Genomic DNA, 23,664 nt, shown 5'->3' on the forward strand with positions numbered 1-23,664 from the left:
GCGTCTCACAAACGAACGTCACAAGGTTGAGTTCCCGGCAATTCTGCTTGAACCACTCATGGCTTAAATGCAGAACGCCATCTCATTATCTGCTTCAGCTGAGAGTCTTTAAGTTTGCACGTGAGCATCATCCACAGGTGCAGCTAATAATGCTGATGAGGGTGAAGGACTCTTCTGCCAGCACCGTCTCCACAGACAAAAACCAGTTTGCATACCACCTGGAGAGCAAAGAAAAGAAAACAACACAAAAACATCCAGCCAAACCCCCCAACACCCAACAAGAACGATGTTTCAAAGTGTAATATGTGTGTAACGAGTTTTAACAAAAAATGTTGTGGTCATTAATGAAGACTTCCAAAAAGATGTTAAAAAACAACAACAACAACAACAAAAAAACAGTTACGATGACAATACATCTGACATGTTTACATTTAGTTAGAATTATTTTTTTAAAATTAAGAATTTTCATATAAATGTAATGATAAAGCATCTCCAATATTTTTATTAAATTCTATGTGACTGGAATTTTTTTTTTAATTATTTCTTGTTATTCTTGTATCTGACATGTTTACATTTAATTAGAATTATTTTTTAATCAAAATTAAAAATGTTAATGTATTATTATTTTTTAAATTTTAAATTCCTGTACCCTGTGTTGAAAATTTCAAAATTATTTTGAAATATCTTGGCTCCGCCCCTTTGTGTGGATCTGCCCCCAAAATGTAGAATACAGTATCTCCAATATTTTTATTAAATTTTATGTGACTGTAATTTTTTAAATTATTATTTATTGTTATTATTATTCTTGTATCTGACATGTTTACATTTAATTTGAATTATTTTTTAAAATTAAAATTAAGAATTGTAATGTAAATGTAATGCTAAAACATATCTAATATTTTTATTCAATTTTATGTGACTGGAATTTCTTTAAATTATTATTTATTGTTATTATTATTCTTGTATCTGACATGTTTACATTTAATTTGAATTATTTTTTTTAAATTAAAATTAAGAATTGTAATGTAAATGTAATGATAAAACATATCTAATATTTTTATTCAATTTTATGTGACTGGAATTTCTTTAAATTATTATTTATTGTTATTATTATTCTTGTATCTGACATGTTTACATTTAATTAGAATTATTTTTTTAAAATCAAAATTAAAAACGTTAATTTATGATTATTTTTTAAATTGTACATTTCTGTACCCCGTTTTGAAGATTTCAAAATGAATTTGAAATATCTTGCCTCTGCCACTTTATATGCATCTGCCCCCAAAATGTAGGATAAAGCATGTCCAATATTTTTATGAAATTTATGTGACTGGAATTTTTTCAAATTATTATTTATTGTTATTATTATTCGTGTATCTGACATGTTTACAGTTAATTTGAAGTATTTTTTTAAATTAAAATTAAAAATGTTAATGTATCGCTATTTTTAAATGTTAAATTCCTGTACTCTGTGCTGAAAATTAAAAATTAATTTGAAATATCTTGGATCTGACCCTTTAGGTGGATCTACCCCCAAAATGTAGGATAAAGCATCTCCAATATTCTTTATTAAATTTTATGTGACTGGAATTTTTTAAAATTATTATTTCTTGTTATTATTATTCTTGTATCTGACATGTTTACATTTAATTAGAGTTATTTTTTAATCAAAATTAAAAATGTTAATGTATTATTATTTTTTTGAATTTTAAATTCCTGTAACCTGTGTTGAAAATTTCAAAATTATTTTGAAATATCTTGGCTCCGCCCCTTTGTGTGGATCTGCCCCCAAAATGTAGAATACAGCATCTCCAATATTTTTATTAAATTTTATGTGACTGGAATTTTTTAAATTATTATTTATTGTTATTATTATTCTTGTATCTGACATGTTTACATTTAATTAGAATTATTTTTTATTCAAAATTAAAAATGTTAATGTATTATTATTTTTTTAAGTTTTAAATTCCTGTACTCTGTGCTGAAAAATTTTAAATTAATTTGAAATAGCTTGGCTCTGACCCTTTTGGTGGATCTGCCCCCAAAATGTAGGATAAAGCGTCTCCAATATTTTTATTAAATTTTATGTGACTGGAATTTTTTTTAATTATTTATTGTTATTATTATTATTGTATCTGACATGTTTACATTTAATTAGAATTATTTTTTAGAATTAAAATTAAGAATTTTAATGTATTATTATTTTTTTAAGTTTTAAATTCCTGTACTCTGTGCTGAAAAATTTTAAATTAATTTGAAATAGCTTGGCTCTGACCCTTTTGGTGGATCTGCCCCCAAAATGTAGGATAAAGCGTCTCCAATATTTTTATCAAATTTTATGTGACTGGAATTTTTTTTAATTATTTATTGTTATTATTATTATTGTATCTGACATGTTTACATTTAATTAGAATTATTTTTTAGAATTAAAATGAAGAATTTTAATGTATTATTATTTTTTAAAATTTTAAATTCCTGTACTCTGCGCTGAAAAATTAAAAATTAATTTGAAATATCTTGGCTCTGCCCCTTTATGTGGATGTGTCTCCAAAATGTAGGATATAGCATCTCCAGTATTTTTAGTATGTTTTATGTGACTGGAATTTTTTTTTATTATTATTTATTGTTATTATTATTCTTGTATTTGACATGTTTACATTTAATTAGAATTGTTTTTATATTAAAATTGTTAATCTGTTATTATTTTTAAAAATTTTGAATTCCTGTACCCTGTGCTGAAAATTTCAAATTTAATTTGAAATATCTTAAAATTATTAATTATTGCTATTGTTATTCTTGTATCTGACATGTTTACATTAATTAGATTTTTTTATTGAGATTAAAAATTTTAATGTTTATTTTTATTTTTTTTTTTTTTCTGTTAAATTCCTGTGCCCTGTGCTAAAAATTTCAAATTTAAGTTGAAATATCTTGGCTCCGCCCCTTTATGTGGATCTGCCCCCAAAATGTAGAATAAAGCGCCTCCAACATTTTTATTAAACCATGCAGCTGGAATTTTTTTTTATATATCTATTATTATTACTGTATCCGACGTATTTACGTTTAATTGGAATTATTATTTTTTTTTAATTGTTGTATTAGTTTTGGGCAAAGGTAGTAATATTTTGTGTGGACAAGAACATGAATGAATGTATGAAATAAGATGCTAAGTTGTTAGCGGTTAGCTTCCTCCTCCTCTTCCTCAGCGGGGAAAAAGAGCAGTGAGGAAGAAGATCGGACTTTATAAGGAGAACAGGAGCGACAAATGTCTAAAAACCCATCAAAATGTCCAACAAACGGTCTTCAAACGCACCTGACGTGGACAACGTGAGGAAAAGATCAATAGCCGAGTGTTCAGGTGAGTTAAAACAACTTTAAGGAGCTTAAAATCTAAACGTGTTTTAGCTTTTTTAATTCGTCTTTATTAACGTCACCTGCGCTTCAAAAACACACTTTTCGCTACTGAAAGACAATAAACTTAATTTTGTGTAAATGCTTAATTCAGGTTTGGTTTTAAATATACTATGAAGTTTTAAACGCTTTTATTTTGCCACCACAGGTTTAACTTTTTACTGATTTAGAGGGAAAATAACGATTTTGATACAAGTTATTTTTCCTGAATTTAACTGGCATTCCTGGTTTGATTTATTTGTTTATATTTGTACAGTTTTTGTTTTAATATTAGGAGGCCTTTTACAGTTAATATTTGTTTCCTGTGGATAGAAAATGACTTTTGGCAGCTTAAAATAGATAAATAAATCACTGTAACTTTCAAAAGTACGTGAGTGAGTGTTTTTAGAATGTGAGTGAAAATATGAAAATCTCAATTTTTGTGGTGTTTTAAATCTAACAAGACAGTAATGTTCACAGAATGAAGATGTAAAGATAATGTTTATGTATATACAGTGTGTAATATACTGCTGAAGTTAAAGAAAAAAATGTAAAAAAATTAAAAAGCTGTTAAACATGTCTTTTGAGTACTTGTAGATAATAAGAAAAGTCTAGCTTTTTGTGGGATTGTATCAATTGTCTTTATTCTGTTGCAGTGCACCAAAAATTATATCTGCAAAGCTAAAGTTTTATTTTTGACTTGTTATGGGCTCATAATGTTTGAAAATTTCAAACTGCATATAATTTTTCTAGAACTTTATTTATTTTTGAACCTCTGATGAGGGGAAGAACCTCAAATGTAACATTACTAAACTGTAAGGTGCCTAAGATTTGTGCACAATAGATTAATATTTTGAGATAAAGTGATCAGTAAAGTAATTTTGTAACGTTCTTCCATCATGTTACAGGATTAAAAAGTGTCTCAATAATTTTGTATTTAGTATAAATCATATCCAGTACTGTTTTGTTAAACATGTTTACAGCTTTAAACGTTGGAACAGTGTTTCGTGATATCACAAACACTTTTCCAATGGTTTAAGATGTTTGTTTAATGCAGATTTTTCTTGGAAATAGTACGAATATATATGCAAAGTTTCTTTCACAGGTTTGGACATATAGATGCTCCATTAACTGTTGCATATATCCTCAGTAGTTTGCAGGAACAATAAATTCTAATAAATATTCTGCCAATAACGTCAATGCTTTAAGGGGATTTTAATTCTCTGAAGAAATGATTGTTCGCATGAAGGTTGTGTTGATTATACGCTATAACCATGAAAAACATTTGCATAGTTTTATTTTTAAATTCAAACTACAGGAAGAACCACAAAGCCACAAAGTGTTCTTATAATTTTGCTACGGTGTCTTGATAATACGATCAAGTCTTGGCAGGCAGCTGATGATGATGATGATGATGATGGGGTAGAGAGAACATATGACTCTCAGGAGGTTTTAGTTAGTCGCAGCTGTAGGCTATGGGTCAGCAGGAGCGTGACTTCACGCATTTGACCTTGGGCAGCCCCTCCTGACAGTCAACAGCCACCGTCGACTTCAGTGTTTAAAGTGAAGCTAAAACCTAACCTGTAATTTGCAATCTGGCTTCATTCAGAGAACTGTGTGGATTCGGAGCACCAGTTTCCATGGCGACTGTCCCGCCCTGATAAGCTCTGTGTGGGCCATGTGCATCCGGAGCAGGCTGTAGCCGAGACACCCTCCCCGGATGCTTCCCACCATTTCCACCACACACCCAAATGTTTCCTCGCTGTCCACAGAGGTGAATTGTGACACCATCTTTAAGTCGAACATAAATCTGAATTGCTGATTTTGAAAAAAAAATTAAAAATTAGCAAATACTTTGTGGATGTTTGTGTGGAGACATTTTCTTACAGTTATGATCTGCACAGGCGGACATGGCACCTCGGGTCGATCGACCCCATCACGGTACGGAGAGGAGGGTTGGCACGAAGGCACCAGCAAAACCACGATCAGAGCTGAGAATGAGGTCGAGGCCCACAGGGAGGCCAACAACTACAAGGTGAGCAGTGATTGGGTCAAAGCAACACATGGAAGCCCAGGTTCTCCTGCAGACCTAAGCAACATTTACTTTATGGCACATCTTATCCAGCATCTGTAATCTGAACCTTCCAGCATGTGATTGAAACTTAGATGGTATTTTAAGTTACACATTGGCTTCAAAAGAGGATGTGAGTGGGGAGTGTTGAAGGAACACCAACAGTGTAGCTTTTTCATTGCCTTTTCTGACAAGACACTGAATTGTGAAGAAGAATTTGTTTTATTTACCAACTAGTTAATAATACCAATAAGCATGAAGACAGTACCGGCTTTGGCCATTGACTTTGACCTTCACCAAAACGATTGACCCCTGGCTGACCTGACCAGGACAGTTTTTTTTTATTTATTTTTTTTATCAGAATCAAATTTATTGCAAAGGAAGTTCCTACATGCAAGGAATTTGATTTGGTGTTGCTGGTGCAAAAACAAGCAAGGAAAAACACTTTTGTAAGAAGTAAAATAGAGTCAGGAATATGCAACTATAGTCAAAAAGTGCAGGCATGACCAAATCTGTGCTTTGTGGTAGTATGGAAGGGAGGCAGAGTAAGTGGGCGTCTCTGGCATTATTTATGAGGCCAGCTGTGGATGGAAACAAGCTGTTTTTGTGTCTTGAGGTTTTGGTCCTGATGGACCTCAGCCTCCTGCCAGAGGGGAGGGTGACAAAAGTTTGTATACTGGGTGAGAGGGATCAGCCACAATCTTCATTGCATACCTCAGGGCCCTGGAGACATACAGGTCCTGTAGGGATGGCAGACCACAGTCGATCACCTTCTCCGCTGCATGGATGATGCGCTGCAGTCTGCTCCTGTCCTTGGCAGTGGCAGCAGCGTACCAGATGGTGATGGAAGAGGAGATGATGGACTCAACAGTGGCAGTGTAGAAGTTTACCATCATTGTTTTTGGCAGATTGAACTTCTTCAGCTGCTGCAGAAAGTACATCCTCTGTTGTGTTCTTTTGATGAGAGAGCTGACATTCAGCTCCCACTTGAGGTCGTCCTGGGAGATGTGATCCCCAGGTAGAAGAAGGACTCCACCATAGCGTCTGGGAAGTCACATGGGGTGATGGGGTGGACAGGACTGGGTTCTTTATGAAGTCAACAACCATCTCCACTGTCTTGAGGGCGTTGAGCTCCAGGTTGTTCTGCCTACACCATGTGGTCGATCTCCCACTTGTAGGCAGACTCATCCCCAAGATCAAATCAATTTTATTTATATAGTTGCCCCAAGGCGCTTTATATTGTAAGGCAAAAGCCATACAATAATTACAGAAAAACCCCAACGGTCAAAACGACCTCCTGTGAGCAAGCACTTGGCGACAGTGGGAAGGAAAAACTCCCTTTTAACAGGAAGAAACCTCCAGCAGAACCAGGCTCAGGGAGGGGCAGTCTTCTGCTGGGACTGGTTGGGGCTGAGGGGAGAGAATCAGGAAAAAGACATGCTGTGGAAGAGAGCAGAGATCAGTCACTAATGATTAAATGCAGAGTGGTGCATACAGAGCAAAAAGAGAAAGAAACACTCAGTGCATCATGGGAACCCCCCAGCAGTCTAAGTCTATAGCAGCATAACTAAGGGATGGTTCAGGGTCACCCTATCCAGCCCTAACTATAAGCTTTAGTTATAAATTGGTCGATGAGTCCAATAGATGGTCATATCTTCTGCGACGTTCAGGAGCTTCACAGACTGGTGACTGGAGTTTCAGCTGTTGTGTACAGGAAGGAGCCTTGGGGGATCCTGTGCTGATGGACGCTTTGTTGGAGATGTGTCCTCCCAGCTTCACGTATTGCCTCTTGTTAGACAGAAAGTCAGTGATCCACCTACAGGTGGAGTCGGGCACACCAAACTGAGACAGTTTGTCCTGCAACAGGGCTGGGATGATTGTATGCTCTGCTGAAGTCCACAAACAGAATCCTGGTGTAGGTTCCTGGGGAGTCCAGATGCTGGAGGATGAAGTGGTGAGCCGTGTTGACAGCATCATCTACTGACCTGTTGACTCTGTAACAGAACTACAGGGGATCCAGGAGTGGGTCAGAGATGGCCTTGAGGTGTGTGAGGATAAGGCAGTCAAAGGTCTTCATAACCACAGAGGTCAGGGCAACAGGTCTGTAGTCATCAAGTCCTGTAGTTCTTTGTTTTTTGGGGATGGAGATGATGGTATGCGGTAGATTGTAAACACTGACCAGAATGAATGAGGTGAACTCAAGGGACGAGTAGAACGGTTTGCATTTAATAAAAAAGTTTCCAAATCAGAAGAGCAGTGCTGTTAGATCAGTTGTGTCGTTAGACCAGCCACTGTTGATGTAAAAACAGATTTCACCACCCTTCATTTTGCCAGAGTCCTGCGTCTTGGTCTGCTCTGGAAAGTTGGAAACCTGCTAGTTGTAGTGCATAGTCTGGTATCGATCCACAGACCCACGTCTCCATGAAGCACAAAACTGCAGATGTAGCAAAGTCTCTGTGTTTTCCCCACCAGTAGCTGGAGTTCATCCATTTTATTTTGCAGAGAGCACACATTGGAGAGGAATATACCTGGTAGCAGTGTGTGGTGGCAGCAACACTACCTCTCTTCTGGCGTTTTCACTGGGAGGGCCAAGGTGAGGGCACCTTTGGCCAAGATGCCTAATAAATCCACTGAAGGCTTGAGAAAAATGGGAAACGGATCCATTAAGGTTGTTCCCCTGATCTTCGTGAGCTCTTCATGGGTGAAAGAGATCCGGGAACCGTTCCAAGTCACATAATTAGCACAAAAAACAAACTAAGGAGTGCACACCAAAACACTGAGGCGGCCATGCACGGCGCCATCTTGGAACACCTAATTCACCTAAGTGTTTGCCACAATTGGTCTGAATTGGGTTCAAAATCAAATTCCTTGCCAAAATAAGAATTTTTGTATTTTAATTTTTTTCACAGCAATTTTGGGGACAACATTGGTGACATGCCAAGTTTGGTAGAAATCAGCAAAAGGACCTGGGAGGAGTTGACCAACAACCAGACAGGCAGGCCTCACCTTGACTCCATTGTTTGACCTTTGACAAATTCAGCCTTGCCAGGTTTGATGCAAATTGGAGACATAAACTTAATTTTGGACATTTGACACCAGTGATCTTGACCCCAAAGATTGGCCTTTGGCAAATTTGGCCTTACCTGGGCAATTCCACAACCCACATCCATGTGTATGCCAAGTTTGGTTCAAATTGGAGTGGAAAAAGTCCATTTTGACCTTCACGCCCATGACCTTAACTTGAACAATTGATTTTGGTAAAATTGATGACCATAACAATTCCACAACTCATTTCCATTGGAGTGGAGAAACTTCAGTTATGACCTTTGACCACAATGATTGACTTTACGTTATATGGTCCGATTCAACACAGCTATCATAGTTGCTGCTTTGTGTTTATAAATGCTCATTTTCATCAGCGATGCATCTTCTTTTCATCTGTACACACCAGTTTTTTTTTGTTTTTTTTTTCAGTTTGGTTTCAGAAAATGGAAGGGGAATGTGACGGAGAAACCCCTCGCTGACAGATCGGACATCATCAGAGAGCTCTACTCTGACATGAGCGTGGTTAAGCCTCGGGAAGGTTACCCCCCCAAGTTATCCCTGCACACTTCAGTGTCATTCAAGCATCACTTTCTGTCCACACAAACACATTCGAGTCTGATTTCTCCTCTGTTTCAGGCTCAGTGGTCACTTGTGGGAACATTGCTTATGTGTTAATATTTGGATGGTGGATCTCTTTGTTCTACTTCCTCATTTGTCTTGTGATGTTTCTCACCATCTGTGGCGCTCCTTATGGTACGAGTTCTGTCTTTCTTGTAGAGTTTTGGAATCTTTTCTGACATGAAGACTGTAATTTTTTATTTGTTTATTTTTTGTTTCAGGTAAACTGTGTTGGAAGCTGGCATTTTACTTTATCTGGCCATTTGGGAAACTGGTAGAACAGGTACATTGATGTCATATTTTTGAGATTCTCTCCTGAAGTTGTGTTTATTTATTTTTTAAAGTCAACATTTTCTGATTGGTGGTCTGTAATTTTGCAGGTTGTTGATGTTGTGAAGAAGTGCCATGTGAGGCCTCATAAGTGTGAGACGATACCTGAAGAGATCAACAGTAAGGACATTGACCCACTTTTGGTGTCTTCGCCGATCCCGATTGAGATCCCCGTCCCAGAACTCCCAGTTAGACAAACAGCAAAGCACTGGGTGAGAACCACTTTATTTATTTTTTTCATTTTTTAACGCTTGAGGCATGAAAAATGTGTTCTACCCCAGAAAACATCATCTGCTAATATTTAATCATTTGTTCTTTGATCATTCTTCAGACCCTCCAGTAGTTCAGGAATATGCTTTGTGTCCTTCAGATATACTAGGGTATGACTTTATTTCAAGATTTGGCACCTAAAGTATTTATATCCTGAGCTAAAGCTCCGACTGCCTGCAGGTCACATCACACACCTTTTGGCTGATGGCACTAAATGTAAGTGGGACTTTGCTGACTGTAATATATGAGGTCAAATATGGACGATTGCACAATGCTCAAGTGGTACGGAGCCTCCACGTGGAACTTGTGGTAGCATGAGTGAACAAACACGTGTGTGAGTCTCTACTTTTGGGCTGAGTAGAAACAAAGCAGTACGGCATTTCTTCTCAGTCTGTTCATCCAAATGGTGTTTCTGCATAAAGCTTAGAACCTTTTGGTTGACCACTATTTCTTTTTTTTTACCGGAGGAGATCATGATATTGCCCCTGTTTGTTTGTTTATCTGTCTGTCTCTCTGTAAACAGCCTGGAGCCCACAATTTTTCATATATCTTTATGATTTATTTTTTTCCTGAAGATTCATATCCTGATAGGGAAGAACTGATTCAGTTTTCAATGTCGCAAGTCAATGGGCAAAGTCATGAAAAATCTTGGAAAATTAGAAAAATCCCTATCTTCAATTTAATTTCAATTAAATTATCTTGCGCCAAATCACAAAAAAGCCATCTCAAGGCACCTCACATGGAGCAGTTCAACATAAAATTTAAATAAATGAATTAAAAATGAATAAAAAAATTCAAATATATACACCTTAACATTGAATGAATTTTCAAAAATTGATAACTCTGCCAAAAAAGATCAAATTTCTTTCATATTTGTAGGATTTTATTCTTTATCGACTGATAAAGTTTGATCCAGATCTGATCCAGATTACAGATTTTGTAGCCATTTAAATTTAACATTGATAACAAAGAAGGAATTTGATCTGGTGTCATTGGTGCATAGACAACAGTAAAAATAAAAAGGGGAAAAAAATACTTCCGTACGAAGTGAAGGAGTTAAATAGACAAATGGACAAAACTACATTCACTGACAAATATAACATAGTGAAAAGCCCTTTTGATCTACACTCAACAAAAATATAAATGCAACACTCTTGGTTTTGCTCCCATTTCGTATGAGATGAACTCAAAGATCTAAAACTTTTTCCACGTACACAATATCACCATTTCCCTCAAATATTGTTCACAAACCAGTCTAAATCTGTGATAGTGAGCACTTCTCCTTTGCTGAGATAATCCATCCCACCTCACAGGTGTGCCATATCAAGATGCTGATTAGACACCATGATTAGTGCACAGGTGTGCCTTAGACTGCCCACAATAAAAGGCCACTCTGAAATGTGCAGTTTTATCACACAGCACAATGCCACAGATGTCGCAAGATTTGAGGGAGCGTGCAATTGGCATGCTGACAGCAGGAATGTCAACCAGAGCTGTTGCTCGTGTATTGAATGTTCATTTCTCTACCATAAGCCGTCTCCAAAGGCGTTTCAGAGAATTTGGCAGTACATCCAACCAACCTCACAACCGCAGACCACGTGTAACCACACCAGCCCAGGACCTCCACATCCAGCATGTTCACCTCCAAGATCGTCTGAGACCAGCCACTCGGACAGCTGCTGAAACAATCGGTTTGCATAACCAAAGAATTTCTGCACAAACTCTTAGAAACCGTCTCAGGGAAGCTCATCTGCATGCTCGTCGTCCTCATCGGGGTCTCGACCTGACTCCAGTTCGTCGTCGTAACCGACTTGAGTGGGCAAATGCTCACATTCGCTGGCGTTTGGCACGTTGGAGAGGTGTTCTCCTCATGGATGAATCCCGGTTCACACTGTCCAGGGCAGATGGCAGACAGCGTGTGTGGCGTAGTGTGGGTGAGCGGTTTTCTGATGTCAATGTTGTGGATCGAGTGGCCCATGGTGGCGGTGGGGTTATGGTATGGGTAGGCATCTGTTATGGACGAAGAACACAGGTGCATTTTATTGATGGCATTTTGAATGCACAGAGATACCGTGACGAGATCCTGAGGCCCATTGTTGTGCCATACATCCAAGAACATCACCTCATGTTGCAGCAGGATAATGCACGGCCCCATGTTGCAAGGATCTGTACACAATTCTTGGAAGCTGAAAATGTCCCAGTTCTTGCATGGCCGGCATACTCACCGGACATGTCACCCATTGAGCATGTTTGGGATGCTCTGGACCGGCGTGTACCAGTTCCTGCCAATATCCAGCAACTTCGCACAGCCATTGAAGAGGAGTGGACCAACATTCCACAGGGCACAATTGACAACCTGATCAACTCTTTGCGAAGGAGATGTGTTGCACTGCATGAGGCAAATGGTGGTCACACCAGATACTGACTGGTATCCCCCCCCAATAAAACAAAACTGCACCTTTCAGAGTGGCCTTTTATTGTGGACAAGTCTTAAGGCACACCTGTGCACTAATCATGGTGTCTAATCAGCATCTTGATATGGCACACCTGTGAGGTGGGATGGATTATCTCAGCAAAGGAGAAGTGCTCATTATCACAGATTTAGACTGGTTTGTGAACAATATTTGAGGGAAATGGTGATATTGTGTATGTGGAAAAAGTTTTAGATCTTTGAGTTCATCTCATACAAAATGGGAGCAAAACCAGAAGTGTTGCATTTATATTTTTGAGTGTATATTTTGTTATAATTTAGCTTATGAAAAGACACTTCTAACAGGACTTTGACCTTGAAAATGTTTTCTATGGTAAAAAATTTGTGGAATTGGAAACTAGTGTTGGGAGGAGGTTTGCGCTCTAGTTTGTTTGTTTGTTTATTTATTTATTTCCTGCTGTTTTTTATGCTGTGTTGCCATCTTTTAGTAGTTTGGTACCAGTACTGATGCATAATGCGTCATATATTAATGATTGAATTTTGCGAGTTGGGGTTTTCTTTTTGTTTAGCGAAGAGGCCGGTAAGGTACATCCTGCAGCAGTGCCTGGTTTGATTCCTGAACGGCAACACCTGTGTTTCATGACTTTCCCTGTCTGTCTCCCGAGCATGTGGGTGGCAAGGTTCTCACGGTTGCACGTTCTCACTGTGTGTGTGTAAAGAAACACACACAGGAAAACAGCAGGATGCTTTCTGGGTTGTGCTCCTTTACACAGCCAGTGACCAGTTTTATTGATCTCATAAAAGTGACACTGATTTATACAAGCATACTTTATATTAACATCAGGCACATGCCTCATTAGTCCTGATTTATGGTGTGTGTGTTTTTTTTTTTTTTGGTCTTTGAAGCGTTTCTTTAGGACGTATGTGTGGCTGCTGCTGGGCTTCCCTCTGCTGTCTGTGGTCCACTCTCTGGCCTGTGTCCTCTCGTGGCTGCTGGTCTTCACCATCCCTGTAGCCAAAATGAATGCTCGCACACTGAGCACTGTCCTGCTCATGGCACCAGAGGACGTACAGATCCACACACTGGGCAAGGTACAGTAAACACCACCACAAGGCCCGAAGGAAGATATATAATTTATGTATGTACATATAAAAAAGAAAAACCATCCATGTTCAGTTATACTTTCTTGTGCCTGTGATAACTTTATCAAAATTTGTCTGATTTCCATTAAATTTGAACTGGATATCTTAAGTGAGTGTGTCTCTGAGGAGCTTGACTTTAAACATACACTCTCTTTACTAGACAGGCAATTGACGATTGTAATTTATTATGCCGACAGGTTATTTTGTTTTAATGTGCATGTTGACTACATGTTAGGATAGACAGTTGTTTTTTTTTGTTTTTTTTTTACTTTTAGCAAGTTGAATTAAATGTATGAATTCTTTCTTTTTTGCAGACGTTTGTGGGTGAGACCAGAGTCATCTTATGCTGTTACCAGGCTTTCAATATCCATTACTACAAATATACTGTCCAAGGAATCAGCATTTTTGCTCTTAGTATCCTTTTTTTGCTTTGCTTTTGTTTTTTCTTCTTCTTTTTATTCTTTACTGGCTGAGCAGCAAGCCTGCAGTGAGCTATAATGAGCAGCAGAGAGGTCAGCGTCACTGCTAATCTAAAACCAGCAAAACCACACCATTGGGGGACGGGGTTCAGTTCTGTTTTTGACATCGTAAGGAGTTGACTAAACATAAATCGGTGTCAACAGCACCTTTGTGGTGTAATAGGTCTGGTTCCTTAAATCACAGGAAATATATGACACAAACTTTGGACAGATTTGGCGTATTCTGTTTCATTTCTGGTTTACTGTGGACACAGACTGTCAGGGCTCAGGTTTGGAAACATGCTATCATGGCAACGTGCTGCCGCATCTACTGCCCTACAGAATGATTTGGACGGAAACCACCAGGCAGACAGTTGGTGTATCTCCAGCTCTTAAATGTAGCCATGTGTCTGCTGTAGCCAGGTGAAACTTGGGCATCCCCACAGTCTTCTCCAGTGGCTAGGGTTCCCATCATGCTGGATTGTGCCCTAAGAAAAGCACCACATGACCAGAATATCATAGCTGATGTTTGTTCACAATGCAAGTGATGCTCCTCATCGAAGTCTCCTCAAATAACCATTTCTCACAAAGTTGACAAATGAAAAAGTTGAAAAGACTTGGTTAGTGTCCAAGTCTCCAAGCTTTTCCAAATTGTTTCCAATCAACTGGATTTACCCCAGATAGACTCCAATTAAGCTGTAGAAACATCTCAAGGATGATCAGTGGAAACAAAATGCACCTGAGTTCAATTTTGAGCTTCATGGCAAAGGCTGTAAATGCTTCCATACATGTACTTTCTTATTATTTTTAATAAATTTGCAAAAATCTTAATGTAAAAAAAGTTTGTTTTTATCATTATGCAGTATTGTGTGTAGAATTTTGAGGGGAAAAAATGAATTTAATCCATTTTGGAATATGGCTGTAACATAAAATGTGGAAAAAGTGAAGCGCTGTGAATACTTTCTGGATGCAGCGTACTATTACTACTACGAATTCTTCCTCACTCAGCTTCTCAAGTGGTGCAATCAAGACGTCCATTCATTCTGATCACAGTCCTGTTTGCAAACCCAAGATCAGAAAATGTCTTTTTCTCATCAAGAAAGACACTGAAGCTGTTGGTCTCTGTCAAGGATTTTATATAGTTCATGCTCATATTATCATTTATTTTCTTTTAGTTTATGCTTATATTATTATTTATTTTCTTATAGTTTATGCTTATATTATTTTTCCTCTTAGTGAGAAGAGGAGTTTTTAAAAAAGAAAGACTTGTCTGCATTCTTCATGATTGAGCAAACTATTTTTCATTTTGCATAAGTGCCTTATCCTGCTTTGACGAGCCACAAGGCTCATGTTGCAGGAATGGAAGGTTTCAGCCGTTACCTTGCTTTGCTACCACCCTCTTGCAGACATGACTCATGTGTAACCTCTCCCGACTGTCCTTGTTTGTTTTTTCTCATGTTGATGAACTAAATAAAAGGCTGGGCCAGAGGAGGGGATTTTGGGAGCGCTTTGGAGCTTAGCACATAAGCTGCTTCTTGTTCTCCTCCTCTGCACAGAGCAAATATATATATATATATATATATATATATATATATATATATATTTGTCTCTCTCTGACTGGTTTCTTTTCAGTGTTTGCCTCTCATTTCTTTAAAAACAGGGTGCAAACCCAACAGTCTCCTCAAAACTACACAGCACTCAGTGCACTGAACAAAGGGGCAGTCACATCACCTTTTAAAATGGTACTGAATAACTTTCCATCTGGAGTCAGACAAATCTTCACAAACGCCTGATTTTTGGCATCGTCGGTCTGTCAAGCGTCCATCCATTTGTTGTCCTTCAGTCTCCTCCTCACAGATCTGCTCCCGTTGGTTTTTTTCACTGTAATTATCGGCTACGCGGATGTGGGGAACCACTTATTCAGCGCAGAGGTCAAGTTTGCCACAGCCATCATGTCCATCATCCCTCTCTCTTATTATATTGGATTGGGCATTGCCAGGTACAGTTTTTATTTTAGGCACTTTTGTCCTCATTTATGTGATAATGAAATAAGAAAACATGAACTAAATGTGTTTTGACTGGTGTACATAGAAAGGACAACTGGAGCAACTGAAACTACAGGGTCACATTACATCTGTGACTTTTTAGAACCATGTACCGTAATCTGTTTTGCTGTCTGCCTTTCTCCAGTATTTCTGCACAGAGTAACTTTGCACTGGGTGCAGTTGTGAATGCGACCTTTGGCTCCATCACAGAGATGACTTTCTACATCTCTGCGTTGCTGCAGGGACATCGTGCTGCCACCAAGTGCTATGAAGAGCTTGTCAAAGCTGCACTCACTGGGACTTTGTTGGGTTGTATCCTGTTTATACCTGTGAGTAGACTTATGGCACACTTGGCAAATATCCTACAGTTTGGTTTAAATGCATAGTAATAGCCAATTAATTATGTTGCAGTGGATTCATGTTGTACTCTTTTCAGGTTTTGGGAAGCAGTGATTTGTTGATCTTAGTGCAGGGTTTCTGGAAAAAGAGGTGCATTTACTGTCCACATGTGATGTGTGAAGTGTTTGAAAAATACTTTTCAGGAATATTAGTTGCGTTTGCTTGCTTTTTAAGTTTTGGAAGTTTTTCTTGTCAAATCACTAAACAAACCCCAACAATTAAAATATCCTACGGCAATGTGCAAAAATACTCAAATCAAATGGACTTAAATTTTTATTGTAGAGTTTCCAATGCTGTGGACAAGGGGTTCGTCTCCATCTGATAATTTCTTTTGCCCAAACTGTATCAAATAATATCCACATTGTTGTCCTTTCCATGTTTATTTGTCCATCTTACTTTTGTAGTTTCAAAGTTTTTATGTCAAGTAACTGCATACACTGTGGTGTGCACATGTGCTACATTATCTGTTGTTAAACTCACCCTCAGGGAAATGCTGAATTAAAAAGAGATTGAATTTATTTTGAACAAAGAAAACTCATGAAAAAGGAAAAATATGTCAACCAAAAAACAATGCTCGAAAAGGGGTAGGAAGAAGTCAATTTTTAAAAATTCCTACCTCTTTTCACTAGTCATATACTAAAATAAATGATGCAATTTACATCACTATGTAAATCCAATATATTTACAGTCCAATACCCACTCAGTGCCTAAATAATAAAAAACAAAAAACATAAATAAATCAAACTAATATATAAACAATCAAAAAAAATTACATAAACCCATCTGCATGCATTCTTAAAACGTTCCTTCTGTGCATTTTTTTTAAATTGCTGTATATTAATGCATCTCTGTAATTCTTCATCCAACCCATTCCACAAATCCAGTCCTCAAACTGAAATACACAAACAGCATTAAATCTAAAAAAAAAACACTCTTCACACATCTATGAAGACATAAATGTGTGAACACAGTGCTTTTTAAGTTTAATGCTCTTCTTAAATTATAACCCCGTCCCTGTCACAAAATTTTTTTTTTAAATATTGCCTGGAATAATTACATTTTTTTTTTTTTTTTTTTTTTGGCTCTGTACATAATCTGTGCTGTTAAAGTGTAACTACATTCTGAAATTTCAGTGCATGTGACCCGAGAAACACCATGTTGGTGTGCTCCCTGTACCCCACATTACACACAATCTTAACTGCCCTTTTTTAAGTATTATGATGGTTGTAAGTTGCTTTTATAGGTCTTAACCCCAGACCGCCATAAAGTAACAATGCAGTATGGTTTGTGGATGCCCTGATTGGAGCACATGTGGAGCTGTAGTGTCTTGAGATTTTGATTTTCCTGAATCAGCGCTAAGCTTCAGGTTTTCATTGACTGACTGCCTGGACTGGGCTATTAGTTCAGAAGAGCTTTTGAAGCCATGAGGTGGTTTAACAGAGGTGTATGGCAATGCTGGTATCTTTGTAGGAGAATGGAGATTAAAGTTTTTAGGGTCGTGGTGCTTCCATGCTTGTTATATGGTTGTGAGATGTGGACAGTAACCAAAGGTAGTGACGGGATGATTTTGATACTAGGTCTATCTTTGATACTATTACTTTGTGTTAAATAAACTGAGTTTGAGCGACTCAGTTGTACTACTTGCACTGTTAGAACATCAGCTCTGTCATGTCCTCTTGGTGCGTCTCTCTGGCATGGTCCAGCCTGCAGGTGCTTCAGTGGTAATCACACTCGCAACTGTTAAAAAAAAAAAAAAAGCCAAGGGGATGTCCATTGGAAGCAGCAGATACACTGGCTACTTTTGGCAAGTGGCGATGGAGTGGATGGTTGCCATTTGGGACCAAGGGTTCTGTATTATGGTGAGCGTAGACCTGACCTGGTTTACTAATGAACCAAATTCCAAACATATTCAGAAAGACTAGGGTACTTAACCCATTTTGCCCCACTGGCAACAATTGTTGCCGAAGTGTATCACTGTCATTGTCTACTCACAATAAAAAATCTCAAACGTACTAATGCAACATTTTCCACTTATAAAAAAAAATTTGGGCATAAACGGGTTAAGACCTCTGCCCAGTACTTTAGAGTATAGAAAATATCTATTAAGTAATGATAAGATAAAGAATTATGCAAATCCTCACCTGACATAAATGTGATCCTTTAATAATGCTAATTTTCATAATATCTAGATATATAAATCTTATTTTAACTCATGCTTAGTGATGTCACATGTGGCCTATGCTCTTGTAATTTTCTTGATCTGTCTGTAATTACTGTATTTGTATGTTTGTTAGAAAGACTAACTCGTAAGTGCGGATGTACCCAATCTGATATATATAAAATATGCAATTGTGAGAACTGATTCAATTTCAATTTATTTTCATTTATATAGTGCCAAATCACAACAAGGTTGCCTCAAGGCGCTTCACACAGTAAGGTCTAACCTTACTAACCCCCAGAGCAACAGTAGTAAGGAAAAACTCCCTCTGAGGAAGAAACCTCAAGCAGACCAGAATGAAACGGGTGACCCTCTGCTTGGGCCATGCTACAAACATAAATTACAGAACAGTTCACAAAACGAATATACAGGAAATGTTGCCGGTGCACAGAACGGTTTCTGGAACAGATATCAACTGATCTCTGGGTTATGGAGGAACACCGCCACACTGATGCTTTTTTTTTTTTTATACCAGTGCCAGAAGTGGTCAAACCTGGGGATTCATGATGCGAATGTTGTCTTGGAGTTCTTGCTATGTTTATCTTGCAGGGCGTGTGTATGATTATCGGCGGGATTAAACACAGCGAACAGGTTTTTAACAGCCGTTCGGCAGGAGTGAGCTCGGCCTTACTCTTCATTTCTGTAGGAGGTTGGTTTGGCAGCTAAACAAGCTTCGTTCACTTAACCCAGAAAAGCACCGTAACAATGCCGCGTTGTTGTGTTCAGGTGTGTTTGCTCCCACCCTCTTCTCCAAGACCTTCAGTAATTTGACATGTGAGAGCTGCTCTAGCGTCCCAGGCAACGCCAGCGCCCACTTCACCTGCAAGGACTGTCGCTACGACACGGTGCGCCGCTTCAGATCTTCCTCACTTAATTAGTAAAAACCTCAGAAGCCCAAATCAGTACAGTTGTGATTGTTAATCTTTGTTTTAACAGAGTCAACCTGACCCACATTTGATTCTGTCACACACGGAGTAAGTCCATGAGTTGTAGGCGCCGTTTATTTTCCACGACGTGACATTCATCCCACATTTGGACTAACAATTTGTGGTCTTCCAGGCCCCTGGTGTACACAATCTCCGTGTTGCTGCCTGCTGCATACCTGATCGGCCTCATCTTCACACTGAAGACCCACTCCTATATCTACGATATCTATATCAGTGACAGCCAGGCCCACGGTCAGTACCTGCAAGAAGCTCCCAGCACCTTGGAGCACATTGGTGAGGTCCCCACTGGGAGTCTACATGCTGCCAACACATGCATTAATGCCAGCGTTATTGGCACGAGCCACGTTGGAACAGGTGTGTTGCGCATACAGGTTTTAATGGGGGAACAAGACGTTTCACATTAACCTTCTCGTTATTCTGTTTGTGCATGTGGGTTCCTGAGTAAGTGAGGTATATTTGTGCTTGTTGTGTAGTGAGTGTCTTGCATGGCAGCACCCTGACATCGGTGTGCGAGTGCAAATGTGAGGCATAATTGTAAAGCGCTTTGAGCATCTGATGCAGATGGAAAAATGCTATATAAATGCAGTCCATTTATCATTAAAGGTGTAGTCTCCTTTAATTTTCCACAAAATTTACTTTGTGTTAAAATGTATATATGAAGTACCTTTACAGTATTTCTGTGGCATATAGCAAAATTACAGGTAATTTTATTGCTTTTAAGTATTTATCTAGGAGGGTTCCGTAGAAAATACAGTGAGGTCACTCTGTGAGATCTGCCAGGTGACATCATAGAGGATGACGTTCACGTGCAAAGATGGGAACTTGGAATTTCTAACTCTAAACACTAGGAATGCACAGGTCAGGGTTTTTAACACCTGCACCCGCCCGACCCATCATGAGAGCCAAGCTGCACCACCTGACCTGAAAAAATGTATGTTGATTATTAATGACCTAACCTGTGGGGGCAGGATGAATCAAAACCATTAAAATGCCAAAACAGACTGCTCCTGAACTATAAATGTATTATAATTTATATTTCACAGTTATGATTGAATGAAGATCTGTGGATAACACTATCAAGCAGGGCAGAGCGAACCCTCTGTTTTGATAGAACACTGCAAAATGTATTTGAGTGAAGTACTATTGCTGTTGTTAGCACTTAAAAATAATTGTGCCTCATATCTTCACCTCACCTGCCGACATGTGAAAGCAGCATAAATGCAGACAATATCAAGCAGCACAAAGCGCACCCACAGCCGTGCATGTGTGTAAGAGTGAAAGGGGGCCCACAGGTCATGGGTTGACCTGTGCATGCCTGCTCTCCACTTATTCTGTCAAACTAGGTAAAAAGAATGTAACTTTAATGCCATTGACAGCTGACACAGATGTTTTTCAGTCCAGCAGATTAAAAATTTTATGCAACATGGTATGTCCAGATTTTATCCCAACTTCTTGTCAGTGGTATTTTTGGTGGCCCATGTTTTGTAGCTGTTTATTGCTTTCTTTCTGCATCGATTTTGTTATTTATTTTTAAAGTACTTCAGTCACAGTTGAAGGTTTATCATGTTTGTCTCCATGATGGTGATGCTGACAAAGATTGCTGTTCAAATCCCTTATTTTTATATAATAAGGAACAAAATTACAGTGGCCCCATTTACATGCACGTAAAAATATGGTTGCTGTTTGATTGTTTGCCGTTAATCTGATTAAGTGGTCATGTAAGTGGCAAAATCTGATATGCTTTATCCGATAACGAGTGTTATCTGATTAACACACCTGGATTTATCCCCAATATTCTGATTTCTTTGGTACATGTAGACCATTAATCAGATTTATTTAGTTGTTTTTACATGTGCATTTGTCCCACATATTACCAGAGGTTCATCGGGATGACCCGCTGTCTCGTCATGCCTTGTAACATCCTTCATGAGATCACAAAGTTCAGTCTGTTGTGTGTCTAAAAAAAAAAAAAAAAAAAAAAAAAGACAGGACACCCAAGCATCATTTCAGCATTCTAAAAAGCAGATGTCTTGGTGATCTATGCGGTTCATAGACAGATATATTAAAATTGAGTGGAGTTTCCTAAAACAATGATGTCATATGTAGGGCGTGAGGACATCAACTCTGTGAACCTACACACACACAGACAGAGGGAGAGATCGATCTTTTCAGTCTATGCTTTTTCTTCAGGAGCTGCCCTTTCTTCTTTCTCCACTTGCAAAGAAATCCAGTTTATGAACTCAAACCATGTAAATCCGCTTTTTCCAGTTATCAGATTAATGAAGTGCATGTAAAAATGTGCAAGATCAGATTATTACAGTTATCTGATTATTATGGTCCTAGAAATGTGGCCAATGATGCTGAAGAAAATCCCTTTTCTGACGATGTTAAAATCAAAAGGGACTGCACCTTTAAAGAGTTCACAGGTCCAAAACAGATAAGGGGATTGTGAACTGTTACTATCACATTTACTTACGGTGGGACTTTAACAATGCAGCCATGCAGATTTACAGCTCACATCTATGTAACTGTCATCAGATCAGCACATCGTGCACTGGTCCCGCTGGAGAGCTCTGGTCGTGCTGATCATCGCCACGGTACTGATGGCAGCCTGTGCTGACCTCAGCACTGAGAACATCAAGCCTCTGTTGACTCATTCCTACGTCTCTCAGGTACATAATGTTTTTATTACTCTACAACTCTGAGGAGTCCTTGTGTGACAGTACTGTTCCTCTGTGTTACAGTACTTCATTGGTGTAACGGTGTTGGCGATGGTGCCAGAGATTCCTGAGATAGTCAACGGGATTCAGTTTGCGCTGCAGAACAACATCAGTCTGAGGTACAAATCCACCAAACTGCTCCTCAGTCATTCCAAACTAATATTTATTTACTTTTGTTTTTTTTAATCTACAGTCTTGAAGTAGGCAGTTGCATTGCTGTGCAGGTCTGCATGATTCAGATCCCACTGCTCATCCTCTTCAATGCTTTTTATGTAAGTTCAAACCTCCACCAGAGTATTTGTGGACATTTTTTGATTAAACACATAATGGAGTTTGTTCTCTAATTGGGTTGTATGTCTGTCCATTCGTCCCCTATGACTAGGACGTTGGATTCATACTGGTGTTCAGTGATATTCATCTCTGGTCCAGCATCTTCAGTGTCATCCTGGTGAACTATATCTTCATGGATGGAAAATGTGACTACTTTCAGGGTAAGATGTGAAGTCAGGCAGACACTATGTTGACTAAAGGATTCCTGTCTGAGTCTGCACGTTTGTCTCTGTGTGTCCATGATGATGAGGCGTTCTTTCTGCAGGCACTGCGCTGGTGGTGGTCTATCTCATCCTTCTGGCCCTGTACTTCTTTGCTCCTTCACCGTCCTCTTGTTGATTCGCCTGCGGAGCAAAGAGCTCCATGTTTGTAATCCTGTATCTTCAGTTTATTTCAGAGTGTATAACAATGGAATTGGACTGACATTTGAAGCAACACTGAAGGTTGTTTCTGCCCTTAAATGGTGTCTATGTGCAAGATGTCACTAAAATAAACTCACTGCTTTATACTGAATATAATAAATGCATGTTTATAAAACTGCCGTTTTCACAGACTGACATTAAATCTGCCTTTTTTTTTTTTTTAGGTGCAACAAAAATATAAAGGCAACACTTTTGCTCCCATTTTTAGTGCACTGAGATAAAAGATCAAATATTTCTTTTGTGCACCCAAAAGGCTTATCTTGAACTTTGTTAAAATCTGTTTGGCAGCACTTTAGCTTTTCTGAGATCATCCAGCTGACAGTTGTGGTTTATCAAAATGCAGATTAAGCAGCATGATTATTGCACAAAAGTGCTTTGGACTGGCTAAAATGAAAGCAAAACAATGGAAAGGCAGATTTTTTTTTTTTTTTAATCACAGCACAATGTCACAGATGTCATGTTTTGAGGGCGTGTGAAGAAATGACTGTAGATAACACCAACCCAGGATTGCCATGTCTGGCACCTTTACCGAGTTAAAATAAAAAACCTGCACATCTTAGTGAGTTTTCACTGTGACCAGTCCAAAGCACATCTGTAAAATCTCTTTCCAGCTGCTCCTGTTGGGGGTCACTACAGCAGACCCTGTTTCCATCGCACCCGGTCTTCTGCATCGTCCTCCCTCACCATAAACCTCCTGTTTGGCATGTCTGCAGAATAATCATGCTGTTTAATCCGCATCTTCATATGACTCCAATCATGTGGCTGAATTTCATGAGAACTCGAGCTTTTGTGTGTATAAAAGAAATGGCAGATCTTTCTTCTACTTG

General features: G+C 38.5%; 1 protein-coding gene across 1 annotated transcript; it reads left to right on the top strand.

Annotated features, from left to right (window-relative positions):
* The first annotated feature begins 3,163 nt into the window (after positions 1-3,163).
* Positions 3,164-22,952, top strand: cax1 (cation/H+ exchanger protein 1). The gene is made up of 21 exons (XM_034163364.1): positions 3,164-3,358; positions 5,000-5,164; positions 5,295-5,425; positions 8,936-9,044; positions 9,143-9,259; positions 9,346-9,407; positions 9,505-9,666; positions 13,062-13,247; positions 13,613-13,712; positions 15,614-15,755; positions 15,947-16,130; positions 18,968-19,067; positions 19,145-19,263; positions 19,355-19,392; positions 19,478-19,719; positions 20,622-20,629; positions 21,909-22,037; positions 22,110-22,204; positions 22,279-22,357; positions 22,468-22,576; positions 22,681-22,952. Exons 1-21 carry the CDS (start codon positions 3,286-3,288, stop codon positions 22,752-22,754), a joined length of 2,424 nt encoding a protein of 807 aa, XP_034019255.1. The 5' UTR covers positions 3,164-3,285; the 3' UTR covers positions 22,755-22,952.
* Positions 22,953-23,664: the final 712 nt, after the last annotated feature.

This window comes from Thalassophryne amazonica, chromosome 22 (assembly GCF_902500255.1).
Source record: "Thalassophryne amazonica chromosome 22, fThaAma1.1, whole genome shotgun sequence".
Lineage (NCBI taxonomy): Eukaryota > Metazoa > Chordata > Actinopteri > Batrachoidiformes > Batrachoididae > Thalassophryne > Thalassophryne amazonica.